Genomic DNA, 18,315 nt, shown 5'->3' with positions numbered 1-18,315 from the left:
AGAAAGTTGCAAAAATGTTAAAACACAACAAAAATTAGCATGTTGAAAAAAATTACCCAACGAGCAAGGCTATACTATGGTAAAAATGTCAAAAAATGGCACCTCCCAAAAATAGCTAAAAATAGCTTAAAACTGAATTAAATAGCGTGCCTAATCACGTTATTGCATAGAAAGTTGCAAAAACGACCAAAAACACCAAAAATTAGCATGTTGAAAAAATTGACCAAAACAGCAAGGCTATACTATGGCAAAAATGTCAAAAATGGCACCTCCCAAAAACAGCTAAAATAGCTTAAAACCGAATTAAATAAGCGTGCCTAATCACGCTATAGCATAGAAAGTTGCAACAATGTTAAAAAACACCAAAAATTAGCATGTTGAAAAATTGACCAAAACAGCAAGGCTATACTATGGCAAAATGTCAAAAATGGCACCTCCCAAAACAGCTAAAAATAGCTTAAAACCGAATTAAATAGCGTGCCTAATCACGCTATAGCATAGAAAGTTGCAAAAATGTTAAAACACAACAAAAATTAGCATGTTGAAAAAATTGACCAAAACAGCAAGGCTATACTATGGCAAAATGTCAAAAAATGGCACCTCCAAAAACAGCTAAAAATAGCTTAAAACTGAATTAAATAGCGTGCCTAAACACGCTATAGCATAGAAAGTTGCAACAACGGCCAAAACACAACAAAATTAGCATGTTGAAAAAATTGACCAAAACAGCAAGGCTATACTATGGCAAAATGTCAAAAATGGCACCTCCCAAAAACAGCTAAAAATAGCTTAAAACTGAATTAAATAGCGTGCCTAAACACGCTTATAGCATAGAAAGTTGCAACAATGTTAAAACACCAAAAATTAGCATGTTGAAAAAATTGACCAAAACAGCAAGGCTATACTATGGCAAAAATGTCAAAAAATGGCACCTCCCAAAAACAGCTAAAAATAGCTTAAAACCGAATTAAATAGCGTGCCTAATCACGCTATAGCATAGAAAGTTGCAAAAATGTTAAAACACAACAAAAATTAGCATGTTGAAAAATTGACCAAAACAGCAAGGCTATACTATGGCAAAAATGTCAAAAAATGGCACCTCCCAAAACAGCTAAAATAGCTTAAAACTGAATTAAATAAGCGTGCCTAATCACGCTATAGCATAGAAAGTTGCAAAATGTTAAAACACAACAAAAATTAGCATGTTGAAAAAATTGACCAAAACAGCAAGGCTATACTATGGCAAAAATGTCAAAAATGGCACCTCCCAAAAACAGCTAAAAATAGCTTAAAACTGAATTAAATAGCGTGCCTAAACACGCTATAGCATAGAAAGTTGCAACAACGGCCAAAAACACCAAAATTAGCATGTTGAAAAAATTGACCAAAACAGCAAGGCTATACTATGGCAAAATGTCAAAAATGGCACCTCCCAAAAACAGCTAAAATAGCTTAAAACTGAATTAAATAAGCGTGCCTAATCACGCTATAGCATAGAAAGTTGCAAAAATGTTAAAACACAACAAAAATTAGCATGTTGAAAAAATTGACCAAAAGAGCAAGGCTATACTATGGCAAAAATGTCAAAAAATGGCACCTCCCAAAAACAGCTAAAAATAGCTTAAAACCGAATTAAATAGCGTGCCTAAACACGCTATAGCATAGAAAGTTGCAAAATGTTAAAACACAACAAAATTAGCATGTTGAAAAATTGACCAAAACAGCAAGGCTATACTATGGCAAAATGTCAAAAATGGCACCTCCAAAACAGCTAAAAATAGCTTAAAACTGAATTAAATAGCGTGCCTAAACACGCCATAGCATAGAAAGTATCAACAACGGCCAAAAACACCAAAAATTAGCATGTTGAAAAAATTGACCAAAACAGCAAGGCTATACTATGGCAAAATGTCAAAAATGGCACCTCCCAAAAACAGCTAAAATAGCTTAAAACCGAATTAAATAAGCGTGCCTAATCACGCTATAGCATAGAAAGTTGCAAAAATGTTAAAAACACCAAAAATTAGCATGTTGAAAAAATTGACCAAAAGAGCAAGGCTATACTATGGCAAAAATGTCAAAAATGGCACCTCCCAAAAACAGCTAAAATAGCTTAAAACTGAATTAAATAGCGTGCCTAATCACGCTTATAGCATAGAAAGTTGCAAAAATGTTAAAACACAACAAAAATTAGCATGTTGAAAAATTGACCAAAACAGCAAGGCTATACTATGGCAAAAATGTCAAAAATGGCACCTCCCAAAAACAGCTAAAAATAGCTTAAAACTGAATTAAATAAGCGTGCCTAAACACGCTATAGCATAGAAAGTTGCAACAACGGCCAAAAACACCAAAAATTAGCATGTTGAAAAATTGACCAAAACAGCAAGGCTATACTATGGCAAAAATGTCAAAAAAATGGCACCTCCCAAAAACAGCTAAAAATAGCTTAAAACTGAATTAAATAGCGTGCCTAATCACGTTATTGCATAGAAAGTTGCAAAAATGTTAAAACACCAAAAAATTAGCATGTTGAAAAATTGACCAAAAGAGCAAGGCTATACTATGGCAAAAATGTCAAAAATGGCACCTCCAAAAACAGCTAAAAATAGCTTAAAACTGAATTAAATAGCGTGCCTAATCACGCTATAGCATAGAAAGTTGCAAAATGTTAAAACACAACAAAAATTAGCATGTTGAAAAATTGACCAAAAGAGCAAGGCTATACTATGGCAAAAATGTCAAAAATGGCACCTCCCAAAAACAGCTAAAAATAGCTTAAAACTGAATTAAATAGCGTGCCTAATCACGCTATAGCATAGAAAGTTGCAAAAATGTTAAAACACAACAAAAATTAGCATGTTGAAAAATTGACCAAAAGAGCAAGGCTATACTATGGCAAAAATGTCAAAAATGGCACCTCCCAAAAACAGCTAAAATAGCTTAAAACTGAATTAAATAAGCGTGCCTAATCACGCTATAGCATAGAAAGTTGCAAAATGTTAAAATACACCAAAAATTAGCATGTTGAAAAAATTGACCAAAACAGCAAGGCTATACTATGGCAAAAATGTCAAAAAATGGCACCTCCCAAAAACAGCTAAAAATAGCTTAAAACTGAATTAAATAGCGTGCCTAAACACGCCATAGCATAGAAAGTTGCAACAACGGCCAAAAACACCAAAAATTAGCATGTTGAAAAAACTGACCAAAAGAGCAAGGCTATACTATGGCAAAATGTCAAAAAATGGCACCTCCCAAAAACAGCTAAAAATAGCTTAAAACTGAATTAAATTGCGTGCCTAATCACGCTATAGCATAGAAAGTTGCATAAATGTTAAAACACAACAAAAATTAGCATGTTGAAAAAATTGACCAAAAGAGCAAGGCTATACTATGGCAAAAATGTCAAAAAATGGCACCTCCCAAAAACAGCTAAAAATAGCTTAAAACCGAATTAAATAGCGTGCCTAATCACGCTATAGCATAGAAAGTTGCAAAAATGTTAAAACACAACAAAAATTAGCATGTTGAAAAATTGACCAAAAGAGCAAGGCTATACTATGGCAAAATGTCAAAAATGGCACCTCCCAAAAACAGCTCCAAATAGCTTAAAACTGAATTAAACAGCGTGCCTAAACACGCCATAGCATAGAAAGTTGCAACAACGACCAAAAACACCAAAAATTAGCATGTTGAAAAAAATGACCAAAACAGCAAGGCTATACTATGGCAAAAATGTCAAAAAATGGCACCTCCCAAAAACAGCTAAAAATAGCTTAAAACTGAATTAAATAGCGTGCCTAATCACGCTATAGCATAGAAAGTTGCAAAAATGTTAAAACACAACAAAAATTAGCATGTTGAAAAAATTGACCAAAAGAGCAAGGCTATACTATGGCAAAAATGTCAAAACATGGCACCTCCCAAAAACAGCTAAAAATAGCTTAAAACCGAATTAAATAGCGTGCCTAATCACGCTATAGCATAGAAAGTTGCAAAAATGTTAAAATACAACAAAAATTAGCATGTTGAAAAAATTGACCAAAAGAGCAAGGCTATACTATGGCAAAAATGTCAAAAAATGGCACCTCCCAAAAACAGCTAAAAATAGCTTAAAACTGAATTAAATAGCGTGCCTAAACACGCCATAGCATAGAAAGTTGCAACAACGGCCAAAAACACCAAAAATTAGCATGTTGAAAAATTGACCAAAACAGCAAGGCTATACTATGGCAAAAATGTCAAAAATGGCACCTCCCAAAAACAGCTAAAAATAGCTTAAAACTGAATTAAATAAGCGTGCCTAAACACGCTATAGCATAGAAAGTTGCAACAACGGCCAAAAACACCAAAAATTAGCATGTTGAAAAAATTGACCAAAAGAGCAAGGCTATACTATGGCAAAAATGTCAAAAATGGCACCTCCCAAAAACAGCTAAAATAGCTTAAAACTGAATTAAATAGCGTGCCTAATCACGCTTATAGCATAGAAAGTTGCAAAATGTTAAAACAACAAAAATTAGCATGTTGAAAAAATTGACCAAAAGAGCAAGGCTATACTATGGCAAAAATGTCAAAAAATGGCACCTCCCAAAAACAGCTAAAAATAGCTTAAAACTGAATTAAATAGCGTGCCTAAACACGCCATAGCATAGAAAGTTGCAACAATGGCCAAAAACACCAAAAATTAGCATGTTGAAAAAACTGACCAAAAGAGCAAGGCTATACTATGGCAAAAATGTCAAAAAATGGCACCTCCCAAAAACAGCTAAAATAGCTTAAAACTGAATTAAATAGCGTGCCTAAACACGCTATAGCATAGAAAGTTGCAACAACGACCAAAACACCAAAAATTAGCATGTTGAAAAATTGACCAAAACAGCAAGGCTATACTATGGCAAAATGTCAAAAATGGCACCTCCCAAAAACAGCTAAAAATAGCTTAAAACCGAATTAAATAGCGTGCCTAAACATGCCATAGTATAGAAAGTTGCAAAAATGTTAAAACACAACAAAAATTAGCATGTTGAAAAAAATGACCAAAAAACAGCAAGGCTATACTATGGCAAAAATGTCAAAAAATGGCACCTCCCAAAAACAGCTAAAAATAGCTTAAAACTGAATTAAATAGCGTGCCTAAACACGCCATAGCATAGAAAGTTGCAACAACGGCCAAAAACACCAAAAATTAGCATGTTGAAAAAATTGACCAAAACAGCAAGGCTATACTATGGCAAAATGTCAAAAATGGCACCTCCCAAAAACAGCTAAAATAGCTTAAAACTGAATTAAATAGCGTGCCTAAACACGCTATAGCATAGAAAGTTGCAACAATGTTAAAAACACCAAAAATTAGCATGTTGAAAAAATTGACCAAAACAGCAAGGCTATACTATGGCAAAATGTCAAAAAATGGCACCTCCCAAAAACAGCTAAAAATAGCTTAAAACTGAATTAAATAGCGTGCCTAAACACGCTTATAGCATAGAAAGTTGCAAAACGGCCAAAAACACCAAAAATTAGCATGTTGAAAAATTGACCAAAACAGCAAGGCTATACTATGGCAAAATGTCAAAAATGGCACCTCCCAAAAACAGCTAAAAATAGCTTAAAACCGAATTAAATAGCGTGCCTAATCACGCTATAGCATAGAAAGTTGCAAAAATGTTAAAACACAACAAAAATTAGCATGTTGAAAAAATTGACCAAAAGAGCAAGGCTATACTATGGCAAAAATGTCAAAAAATGGCACCTCCCAAAAACAGCTAAAAATAGCTTAAAACTGAATTAAATAGCGTGCCTAAACACGCCATAGCATAGAAAGTTGCAACAACGGCCAAAAACACCAAAAATTAGCATGTTGAAAAATTGACCAAAACAGCAAGGCTATACTATGGCAAAAATGTCAAAAATGGCACCTCCAAAAACAGCTAAAATAGCTTAAAACCGAATTAAATAGCGTGCCTAATCACGCTATAGCATAGAAAGTTGCAAAAATGTTAAAACACAACAAAAATTAGCATGTTGAAAAAATTGACCAAAACAGCAAGGCTATACTATGGCAAAATGTCAAAAATGGCACCTCCCAAAAACAGCTAAAATAGCTTAAAACTGAATTAAATAGCGTGCCTAAACACGCTATAGCATAGAAAGTTGCAAACAACGCCAAAAACACCAAAAATTAGCATGTTGAAAAAATTGACCAAAACAGCAAGGCTATACTATGGCAAAATGTCAAAAATGGCACCTCCCAAAAACAGCTAAAAATAGCTTAAAACTGAATTAAATAAGCGTGCCTAAACACGCCATAGCATAGAAAGTTGCAAAAATGCTAAAACACACCAAAAATTAGCATGTTGAAAAAATTGACCAAAACAGCAAGGCTATACTATGGCAAAAATGTCAAAAAATGGCACCTCCCAAAAACAGCTCCAAATAGCTTAAAACTGAATTAAATAAGCGTGCCTAAACACGCTATAGCATAGAAAGTTGCAAAAACGACCAAAAACACCAAAAATTAGCATGTTGAAAAAATTGACCAAAACAGCAAGGCTATACTATGGCAAAAATGTCAAAAAATGGCACCTCCCAAAAACAGCTAAAAATAGCTTAAAACTGAATTAAATAGCATGCCTAAACACGTTATTGCATAGAAAGTTGCAAAAATGTTAAAACACAACAAAAATTAGCATGTTGAAAAAATTGACCAAAAGAGCAAGGCTATACTATGGCAAAAATGTCAAAAAATGGCACCTCCCAAAAACAGCTAAAAATAGCTTAAAACTGAATTAAATAGCGTGCCTAAACACGCCATAGCATAGAAAGTTGCAACAACGGCCAAAAACACCAAAAATTAGCATGTTGAAAAATTGACCAAAACAGCAAGGCTATACTATGGCAAAAATGTCAAAAAATGGCACCTCCCAAAAACAGCTAAAAATAGCTTAAAACTGAATTAAACAGCGTGCCTAAACACGCCATAGCATAGAAAGTTGCAACAATGTTAAAAACACCAAAAATTAGCATGTTGAAAAAATTGACCAAAACAGCAAGGCTATACTATGGCAAAATGTCAAAAATGGCACCTCCCAAAAACAGCTAAAATAGCTTAAAACTGAATTAAATAGCGTGCCTAAACACGCCATAGCATAGAAAGTTGCAACAACGGCCAAAAACACCAAAAATTAGCATGTTGAAAAAATTGACCAAAACAGCAAGGCTATACTATGGCAAAAATGTCAAAAAATGGCACCTCCCAAAAACAGCTAAAAATAGCTTAAAACTGAATTAAATAGCGTGCCTAATCACGCTATAGCATAGAAAGTTGCAAAAATGTTAAAACACAACAAAAATTAGCATGTTGAAAAAATTGACCAAAACAGCAAGGCTATACTATGGCAAAAATGTCAAAAAATGGCACCTCCCAAAAACAGCTAAAAATAGCTTAAAACTGAATTAAATAGCGTGCCTAATCACGCTATAGCATAGAAAGTTGCAAAAATGTTAAAACACAACAAAAATTAGCATGTTGAAAAAATTGACCAAAACAGCAAGGCTATACTATGGCAAAAATGTCAAAAAATGGCACCTCCCAAAAACAGCTAAAAATAGCTTAAAACTGAATTAAATAGCGTGCCTAATCACGCTATAGCATAGAAAGTTGCAAAATGAAAAACACAAAAAATTAGCATGTTGAAAAATTGACCAAAACAGCAAGGCTATACTATGGCAAAATGTCAAAAATGGCACCTCCCAAAAACAGCTAAAAATAGCTTAAAACCGAATTAAATAGCGTGCCTAATCACGCTATAGCATAGAAAGTTGCAAAAATGTTAAAACACAACAAAAATTAGCATGTTGAAAAAATTGACCAAAACAGCAAGGCTATACTATGGCAAAAATGTCAAAAAATGGCACCTCCCAAAAACAGCTAAAAATAGCTTAAAACTGAATTAAATAGCGTGCCTAAACACGCCATAGCATAGAAAGTTGCAACAACGGCCAAAAACACCAAAAATTAGCATGTTGAAAAAATTGACCAAAACAGCAAGGCTATACTATGGCAAAAATGTCAAAAAATGGCACCTCCCAAAAACAGCTAAAAATAGCTTAAAACTGAATTAAATAGCGTGCCTAATCACGCTATAGCATAGAAAGTTGCAAAAATGTTAAAATACAACAAAAATTAGCATGTTGAAAAAATTGACCAAAAGAGCAAGGCTATACTATGGCAAAAATGTCAAAAAATGGCACCTCCCAAAAACAGCTAAAAATAGCTTAAAACCGAATTAAATAGCGTGCCTAATCACGCTATAGCATAGAAAGTTGCAAAATGTTAAAACACAAAAAATTAGCATGTTGAAAAATTGACCAAAACAGCAAGGCTATACTATGGCAAAAATGTCAAAAAATGGCACCTCCCAAAAACAGCTAAAAATAGCTTAAAACTGAATTAAATAGCGTGCCTAAACACGCCATAGCATAGAAAGTTGCAAAAACGACCAAAAACACCAAAAATCAGCATGTTGAAAAAAATGACCAAAAGAGCAAGGCTATACTATGGCAAAAATGTCAAAAAAATGGCACCTCCCAAAAACAGCTAAAAATAGCTTAAAACCGAATTAAATAGCGTGCCTAATCACACCATAGCATAGAAAGTTGCAACAACGGCCAAAAACACCAAAAATTAGCATGTTGAAAAAATTGACCAAAACAGCAAGGCTATACTATGGCAAAAATGTCAAAAAATGGCACCTCCCAAAAACAGCTAAAAATAGCTTAAAACCGAATTAAATAGCGTGCCTAAACACGCCATAGCATAGAAAGTTGCAAAAATGTTAAAATACAACAAAAATTAGCATGTTGAAAAAAATGACCAAAAGAGCAAGGCTATACTATGGCAAAAATGTCAAAAAATGGCACCTCCCGAAAACAGCTCCAAATAGCTTAAAACTGAATTAAATAGCGTGCCTAAACACGCCATAGCATAGAAAGTTGCAAAAACGACCAAAAACACCAAAAATCAGCATGTTGAAAAAAATGACCAAAAGAGCAAGGCTATACTATGGCAAAAATGTCAAAAAATGGCACCTCCCAAAAACAGCTAAAAATAGCTTAAAACTGAATTAAATAGCGTGCCTAAACACGCTATAGCATAGAAAGTTGCAACAACGGCCAAAAACACCAAAAATTAGCATGTTGAAAAAAATGACCAAAACAGCAAGGCTATACTATGGCAAAAATGTCAAAAAATGGCACCTCCCAAAAACAGCTAAAAATAGCTTAAAACCGAATTAAATAGCGTGCCTAAACACGCTATAGTATAGAAGCTGCAAAAACGGCCACAAACACCAAAAATTAGCATGTTGAAAAAATTGACCAAAACAGCAAGGCTATACTATGGCAAAAATGTCAAAAAATGGCACCTCCCAAAAACAGCTAAAAATAGCTTAAAACCGAATTAAATAGCGTGCCTAATCACGCTATAGCATAGAAAGTTGCAAAAATGTAAAAACACAATAAAAATTAGCATGTTGAAAAAATTGACCAAAACAGCAAGGCTATACTATGGCAAAAATGTCAAAAAATGGCACCTCCCAAAAACAGCTAAAAATAGCTTAAAACCAAATTAAATTGCGTGCCTAATCACGCTATAGCATAGAAAGTTGCAAAAATGTTAAAATACAACAAAAATTAGCATGTTGAAAAAATTGACCAAAACAGCAAGGCTATACTATGGCAAAAATGTCAAAAAATGGCACCTCCCAAAAACAGCTAAAAATAGCTTAAAACCGAATTAAATAGCGTGCCTAATCACGCTATAGCATAGAAAGTTGCAAAAATGTTAAAACACAACAAAAATTAGCATGTTGAAAAAATTGACCAAAAGAGCAAGGCTATACTATGGCAAAAATGTCAAAAAATGGCACCTCCCAAAAACAGCTAAAAATAGCTTAAAACTGAATTAAATAGCGTGCCTAAACACGCCATAGCATAGAAAGTTGCAAAAACGACCAAAAACACCAAAAATCAGCATGTTGAAAAAAATGACCAAAAGAGCAAGGCTATACTATGGCAAAAATGTCAAAAAATGGCACCTCCCAAAAACAGCTAAAAATAGCTTAAAACTGAATTAAATAGCGTGCCTAAACACGCTATAGCATAGAAAGTTGCAACAACGGCCAAAAACACCAAAAATTAGCATGTTGAAAAAAATGACCAAAACAGCAAGGCTATACTATGGCAAAAATGTCAAAAAATGGCACCTCCCAAAAACAGCTAAAAATAGCTTAAAACCGAATTAAATAGCGTGCCTAAACACGCTATAGTATAGAAGCTGCAAAAACGGCCACAAACACCAAAAATTAGCATGTTGAAAAAATTGACCAAAACAGCAAGGCTATACTATGGCAAAAATGTCAAAAAATGGCACCTCCCAAAAACAGCTAAAAATAGCTTAAAACCGAATTAAATAGCGTGCCTAAACACGCTATAGCATAGAAAGTTGCAAAAATGTTAAAACACAACAAAAATTAGCATGTTGAAAAAATTGACCAAAACAGCAAGGCTATACTATGGCAAAAATGTCAAAAAATGGCACCTCCCAAAAACAGCTAAAAATAGCTTAAAACCGAATTAAATAGCGTGCCTAATCACGCTACAGCATAGAAAGTTGCAACAACGGCCAAAAACACCAAAAATTATCATGTTGAAAAAATTGACCAAAACAGCAAGGCTATACTATGGCAAAAATGTCAAAAAATGGCACCTCCCAAAAACAGCTAAAAATAGCTTAAAACTGAATTAAATAGCGTGCCTAAACACGCTATAGCATAGAAAGTTGCAACAACAGCCAAAAACACCAAAAATTAGCATGTTGAAAAAATTGACCAAAACAGCAAGGCTATACTGTGGCAAAAATGTCAAAAAATGGCACCTCCCGAAAACAGCTAAAAATAGCTTAAAACTGAATTAAATAGCGTGCCTAATCACGCTATAGCATAGAAAGTTGCAAAAATGTTAAAATACAACAAAAATTAGCATGTTGAAAAAACTGACCAAAAGAGCAAGGCTATACTATGGCAAAAATGTCAAAAAATGGCACCTCCCAAAAACAGCTAAAAATAGCTTAAAACTGAATTAAACAGCGTGCCTAAACACGCCATAGCATAGAAAGTTGCAACAACGGCCAAAAACACCAAAAATTAGCATGTTGAAAAAATTGACCAAAACAGCAAGGCTATACTATGGCAAAAATGTCAAAAAATGGCACCTCCCAAAAACAGCTAAAAATAGCTTAAAACCGAATTAAATAGCGTGCCTAATCACGCTATAGCATAGAAAGTTGCAAAAATGTTAAAACACAACAAAAATTAGCATGTTGAAAAAATTGACCAAAACAGCAAGGCTATACTATGGCAAAAATGTCAAAAAATGGCACCTCCCAAAAACAGCTAAAAATAGCTTAAAAACGCATTAAATAGCGTGCCTAAACACGCCATAGCATAGAAAGTTGCAAAAACGACCAAAAACACCAAAAATCAGCATGTTGAAAAAAATGACCAAAGAGCAAGGCTATACTATGGCAAAAATGTCAAAAAAATGGCACCTCCCAAAAACAGCTAAAAATAGCTTAAAACCGAATTAAATAGCGTGCCTAATCACACCATAGCATAGAAAGTTGCAACAACGGCCAAAAACACCAAAAATTAGGATGTTGAAAAAAATGACCAAAACAGCAAGGCCATACTATGGCAAAAATGTCAAAAAATGGCACCTCCCAAAAACAGCTAAAAATAGCTTAAAACCGAATTAAATAGCGTGCCTAAACACGCCATAGCATAGAAAGTTGCAAAAATGTTAAAATACAACAAAAATTAGCATGTTGAAAAAACTGACCAAAAGAGCAAGGCTATACTATGGCAAAAATGTCAAAAAATGGCACCTCCCGAAAACAGCTCCAAATAGGTTAAAAACGCGTTAAATTGCGTGCCTAAACACGCTATAGCATAGAAAGTTGCAAAAACGACCAAAAACACCAAAAATCAGCATGTTAAAAAAAATTGACCAAAAGAGCAAGGCTATACTATGGCAAAAATGTCAAAAAATGGCACCTCCCAAAAACAGCTAAAAATAGCTTAAAACCGAATTAAATAGCGTGCCTAATCACGCTATAGCATAGAAAGTTGCAAAAATGTTAAAACACAACAAAAATCAGCATGTTGAAAAAATTGACCAAAACAGCAAGGCTATACTATGGCAAAAATGTCAAAAAATGGCACCTCCCGAAAACAGCTCCAAATAGGTTAAAAACGCGTTAAATAGCGTGCCTAAACACGGTATAGCATAGAAAGTTGCAAAAATGTTAAAACACAACAAAAATTAGCATGTTGAAAAAATTGACCAAAACAGCAAGGCTATACTATGGCAAAAATGTCAAAAAATGGCACCTCCCAAAAACAGCTAAAAATAGCTTAAAACCGAATTAAATAGCGTGCCTAAACACGCCATAGCATAGAAAGTTGCAACAACGGCCAAAAACACCAAAAATTAGCATGTTGAAAAAATTGACCAAAACAGCAAGGCTATACTATGGCAAAAATGTCAAAAAATGGCACCTCCCAAAAACAGCTAAAAATAGCTTAAAACCGAATTAAATAGCGTGCCTAAACACGCCATAGCATAGAAAGTTGCAAAAATGTTAAAACACAACAAAAATTAGCATGTTGAAAAAATTGACCAAAAGAGCAAGGCTATACTATGGCAAAAATGTCAAAAATGGCACCTCCCAAAAACAGCTAAAATAGCTTAAAACTGAATTAAATAAGCGTGCCTAAACACGCCATAGCATAGAAAGTTGCAAAAACGTCCAAAAACACCAAAAATCAGCATGTTGAAAAAAATGACCAAAAGAGCAAGGCTATACTATGGCAAAAATGTCAAAAAATGGCACCTCCCAAAAACAGCTAAAAATAGCTTAAAACTGAATTAAATAGCGTGCCTAAACACGCTATAGCATAGAAAGTTGCAACAACGGCCAAAAACACCAAAAATTAGCATGTTGAAAAAAATGACCAAAACAGCAAGGCTATACTATGGCAAAAATGTCAAAAAATGGCACCTCCCAAAAACAGCTAAAAATAGCTTAAAACCGAATTAAATAGCGTGCCTAAACACGCTATAGTATAGAAGCTGCAAAAACGGCCACAAACACCAAAAATTAGCATGTTGAAAAAATTGACCAAAACAGCAAGGCTATACTATGGCAAAAATGTCAAAAAATGGCACCTCCCAAAAACAGCTAAAAATAGCTTAAAACCGAATTAAATTATGCGTGTAATCACGCTATAGCATAGAAAGTTGCAAAAATGTTAAAACACAACAAAAATTAGCATGTTGAAAAAATTGACCAAAACAGCAAGGCTATACTATGGCAAAAATGTCAAAAAATGGCACCTCCCAAAAACAGCTAAAAATAGCTTAAAACTGAATTAAATAGCGTGCCTAAACACGCCATAGCATAGAAAGTTGCAAAAACGACCAAAAACACCAAAAATCAGCATGTTGAAAAAAATGACCAAAAGAGCAAGGCTATACTATGGCAAAAATGTCAAAAAATGGCACCTCCCAAAAACAGCTAAAAATAGCTTAAAACTGAATTAAATAGCGTGCCTAAACACGCTATAGCATAGAAAGTTGCAACAACGGCCAAAAACACCAAAAATTAGCATGTTGAAAAAAATGACCAAAACAGCAAGGCTATACTATGGCAAAATGTCAAAAATGGCACCTCCCAAAAACAGCTAAAAATAGCTTAAAACTGAATTAAATTGCGTGCCTAATCACGCTATAGCATAGAAAGTTGCAAAAATGTTAAAATACAACAAAAATTAGCATGTTGAAAAAATTGACCAAAACAGCAAGGCTATACTATGGCAAAAATGTCAAAAATGGCACCTCCCAAAAACAGCTAAAAATAGCTTAAAACTGAATTAAATAGCGTGCCTAAACACGCCATAGCATAGAAAGTTGCAAAAACGACCAAAAACACCAAAAATCAGCATGTTGAAAAAAATGACCAAAAGAGCAAGGCTATACTATGGCAAAAATGTCAAAAAATGGCACCTCCCAAAAACAGCTAAAAATAGCTAAAAACTGAATTAAATAGCGTAACTAAACACGCCATAGCATAGAAAGTTGCAAAAACGACCAAAAACACCAAAAATCAGCATGTTGAAAAAATGACCAAAAGAGCAAGGCTATACTATGGCAAAATGTCAAAAAATGGCACCTCCCAAAAACAGCTAAAATAGCTTAAAACTGAATTAAATAAGCGTGCCTAAACACGCTATAGCATAGAAAGTTGCAACAACGACCAAAAACACCAAAAATTAGCATGTTGAAAAATTGACCAAAACAGCAAGGCTATACTATGGCAAAATGTCAAAAATGGCACCTCCCAAAACAGCTAAAATAGCTTAAAACTGAATTAAATAGCGTGCCTAAACACGCTATAGTATAGAAAGCTGCAAAACGGCCACAAACACCAAAAATTAGCATGTTGAAAAATTGACCAAAAGAGCAAGGCTATACTATGGCAAAAATGTCAAAAAATGGCACCTCCCAAAAACAGCTAAAAATAGCTTAAAACTGAATTAAATAGCGTGCCTAAACACGCCATAGCATAGAAAGTTGCAAAAACGACCAAAAACACCAAAAATCAGCATGTTGAAAAAAATGACCAAAAGAGCAAGGCTATACTATGGCAAAAATGTCAAAAAATGGCACCTCCCAAAACAGCTAAAAATAGCTTAAAACTGAATTAAATAGCGTGCCTAAACACGCTATAGCATAGAAAGTTGCAACAACGGCCAAAAACACCAAAAATTAGCATGTTGAAAAAAATGACCAAAACAGCAAGGCTATACTATGGCAAAAATGTCAAAAATGGCACCTCCCAAAAACAGCTAAAAATAGCTTAAAACTGAATTAAATTAGTGCCTAATCACGCTATAGCATAGAAAGTTGCAAAAATGTTAAAACACAACAAAAATTAGCATGTTGAAAAAATTGACCAAAACAGCAAGGCTATACTATGGCAAAAATGTCAAAAAATGGCACCTCCCAAAAACAGCTAAAATAGCTTAAAACTGAATTAAATAGCGTGCCTAAACACGCCATAGCATAGAAAGTTGCAAAAACGACCAAAAACACCAAAAATCAGCATGTTGAAAAAACTGACCAAAAGAGCAAGGCTATACTATGGCAAAAATGTCAAAAAATGGCACCTCCCAAAAACAGCTCCAAATAGCTTAAAACTGAATTAAATAGCGTGCCTAAACAAGCCATAGCATAGAAAGTTGCAAAAACGACCAAAAACACCAAAAATTAGCATGTTGAAAAAACTGACCAAAAGAGCAAGGCTATACTATGGCAAAAATGTCAAAAAATGGCACCTCCCAAAAACAGCTAAAAATAGCTTAAAACTGAATTAAATAGCGTGCCTAAACACGCTATAGCATAGAAAGTTGCAACAACGGCCAAAAACACCAAAAATTAGCATGTTGAAAAAAATGACCAAAACAGCAAGGCTATACTATGGCAAAAATGTCAAAAAATGGCACCTCCCAAAAACAGCTCCAAATAGCTTAAAACCGAATTAAATAGCGTGCCTAAACATGCCATAGTATAGAAGCTGCAAAAACGGCCACAAACACCAAAAATTAGCATGTTGAAAAAATTGACCAAAACAGCAAGGCTATACTATGGCAAAAAGGTCAAAAATGGCACCTCCCAAAAACAGCTAAAAATAGCTTAAAACCGAATTAAATAGCGTGCCTAATCACGCTATAGCATAGAAAGTTGCAAAAATGTAAAAACACAATAAAAATTAGCATGTTGAAAAAATTGACCAAAACAGCAAGGCTATACTATGGCAAAATGTCAAAAATGGCACCTCCCAAAAACAGCTAAAATAGCTTGAAACCGCATTAAATAGCGTGCCTAAACACGCCATAGCATAGAAAGTTGCAACAACGGCCAAAAACACCAAAAATTAGCATGTTGAAAAAATTGACCAAAACAGCAAGGCTATACTATGGCAAAAATGTCAAAAAATGGCACCTCCCAAAAACAGCTAAAAATAGCTTAAAACCGAATTAAATTGCGTGCCTAATCACGCTATAGCATAGAAAGTTGCAAAAATGTTAAAATACAACAAAAATTAGCATGTTGAAAAAATTGACCAAAACAGCAAGGCTATACTATGGCAAAAATGTCAAAAAATGGCACCTCCCAAAAACAGCTAAAAATAGCTTAAAACCGAATTAAATAGCGTGCCTAAACACGCTATAGTATAGAAGCTGCAAAAACGGCCACAAACACCAAAAATTAGCATGTTGATAAAAATGACCAAAACAGCAAGGCTATACTATGGTAAAAATGTCAAAAAATGGCACCTCCCAAAAATAGCTCAAAATAGCTTAAAACTGAATTAAATAGCGTGTCTAATCACGCCATAGCATAGAAAGTTGCAACAACGGCCAAAATCACCAAAAATTAGCGTTTTGAAAAAATTGACCAAAAGACCAAGGCTATACTATGGCAAAAATGTCAAAAAATCGCATGTCCCAAAAACAGCTCAAAATAGCTTAAAACAGCATTAAATAGCGTGTCTAATCACGTTATTGCATAGAAAGTTGCAAAAACACTGAAAACAACATAATATGTCCCCAAAACAGCTGGGAAATTCACTATGTACCATATCAAGACACACCATCGTATAGAATGAGGAAAAACGGCCAAAAACGTCAAAATATAGTTTGAGTTTTTGGTACGATTTTGGGTGACACGGCATAATATGACATTTTAATGGTATTTTGTTCAGAATTCAAAAGTTTTAGTGCAAAGTGATCCAAAGCAGCACATAGTCAAAACAGTTACATGTTTATTTTCTTTCGATGAAATATATATTTGTGCTGTAAATACAAAGGTGTCTGACTCACCTTGGCTCCTGTCCAGTCCTCCATCTCAATGAGAACCTCCGTGGGGCCCAACTTGCTCACCTGACTAATGCGGTCATTGCCCAGCCAGTATTCACCTGTCACGGGACGAAGGGCACAGGTTCCCCCGTCGATGAAAAGCTAAAGGAATATGGGTGGACATGAATACACAGGTAACTTCATCATTTGAAAACCTTACCTGGAGTCTCACAGTGACCCTTGCCAACATCGAATGCAATGTTGCCGAAACCGCTGCGATATTCGTCCCAACGCCGGCCAAAGTCGACACTACCATCAAGCCTGTTCTGGATGAGGAGCCATCCTGGGAAAATAAAAGAAACCTCTTGAAAACTCAGATTCCCCTGCCAACTTATCCAAAGTATAAATATTAAAAACAAACTCCAGAATCAAAAATCTTAAATGTATCGACACTGACTGAGTTAGTCCTCACCTCCGTTCTGGGTGGTCTGATCACAGAAGACCTTGTACGCAGGGCTGAAGACATCAGGCTGGATCAGGTACATCTGGGAGTCTGTTCCTCCACGACGGTAGATGTCCTCACACTCCTTACCTGAATCACATCGGAAAAACGTTAAATCTAGAAAAGGTCTGTACATATAGAGACATAAACATCGTTGTATCAGGAATAGACCCAGACAGATCCTCGTTTAAATGTCTGATATCTCCCAAATGTTTTAATCATGTCAGAAAAGTAAAGACGTACTTAGTTACTTTTGTGTTCTACCAAAAATCTATTCTACGTCCGCTGATCTGTACCTCCACATCTGGCTCTTAGAGTTTTCTGTTGGACCCGGTTAATTTTTAACAAACATCAACACTAACTTCTACTCGTAAAACCGGATTCTGATTCTGAGACGGTTGGACTTTCCAATACTTTGGTCTAAAACAATCCAACAATCGCCAGACCTCCGGAAGATTTGGCTCGAACAGTCATGACCAACACAGGACGAATTTGAACCGATTTGGTAACCCCGCCTTGACCTTGTTTTTTTTAGCGCCAGCATCAGATCAAAATGATGACTTTTGAAGTTATCTCTTAGCTGTCGGACACATTTCTCAACATTTTTGCTCCCTGGGGAATCGTGTTGTTCTTCCAACACTTTCATATTGCTGCGAATATTGAAAAATGCAGGAGCACCAACCAGACACCACCGGTATGGGACATTTGGTCTTGCATGGTTCCTTGCAGTCCTCCTTCTGGCTCAGGATGGCCTTCTCCAGCTTCTGGATTTTTTGCTTGAGCTTGTCCAGGATCCCCTGAAGCCAAACACAGTGTACGTTAAATGCTGAA

General features: G+C 34.9%; 1 protein-coding gene across 1 annotated transcript in view; it reads right to left on the bottom strand.

The window, feature by feature from the left end:
* The window catches only part of fgb (fibrinogen beta chain), a 41,159-nt gene that overhangs the window by 18,170 nt on the left and 4,674 nt on the right, over positions 1-18,315 (bottom strand). Inside the window, exons 8-11 of the mRNA XM_088073440.1 lie at positions 18,167-18,281; positions 17,455-17,574; positions 17,203-17,325; positions 17,007-17,101 (exon numbers count right to left, since the gene is read on the bottom strand). Coding sequence (XP_087929566.1) covers positions 17,007-17,101; positions 17,203-17,325; positions 17,455-17,574; positions 18,167-18,281 — 453 coding nt within the window. The remainder of the gene's footprint in view (positions 1-17,006; positions 17,102-17,202; positions 17,326-17,454; positions 17,575-18,166; positions 18,282-18,315) is intronic.

Source organism: Plectropomus leopardus, chromosome 23, assembly GCF_026936395.1.
Source record: "Plectropomus leopardus strain MGB_pleo_1.0 chromosome 23, ASM2693639v1, whole genome shotgun sequence".
Lineage (NCBI taxonomy): Eukaryota > Metazoa > Chordata > Actinopteri > Perciformes > Serranidae > Plectropomus > Plectropomus leopardus.
Note: the sequence above shows the minus strand (reverse complement) of the source record. Positions and strands in the feature narration are given on the sequence as shown.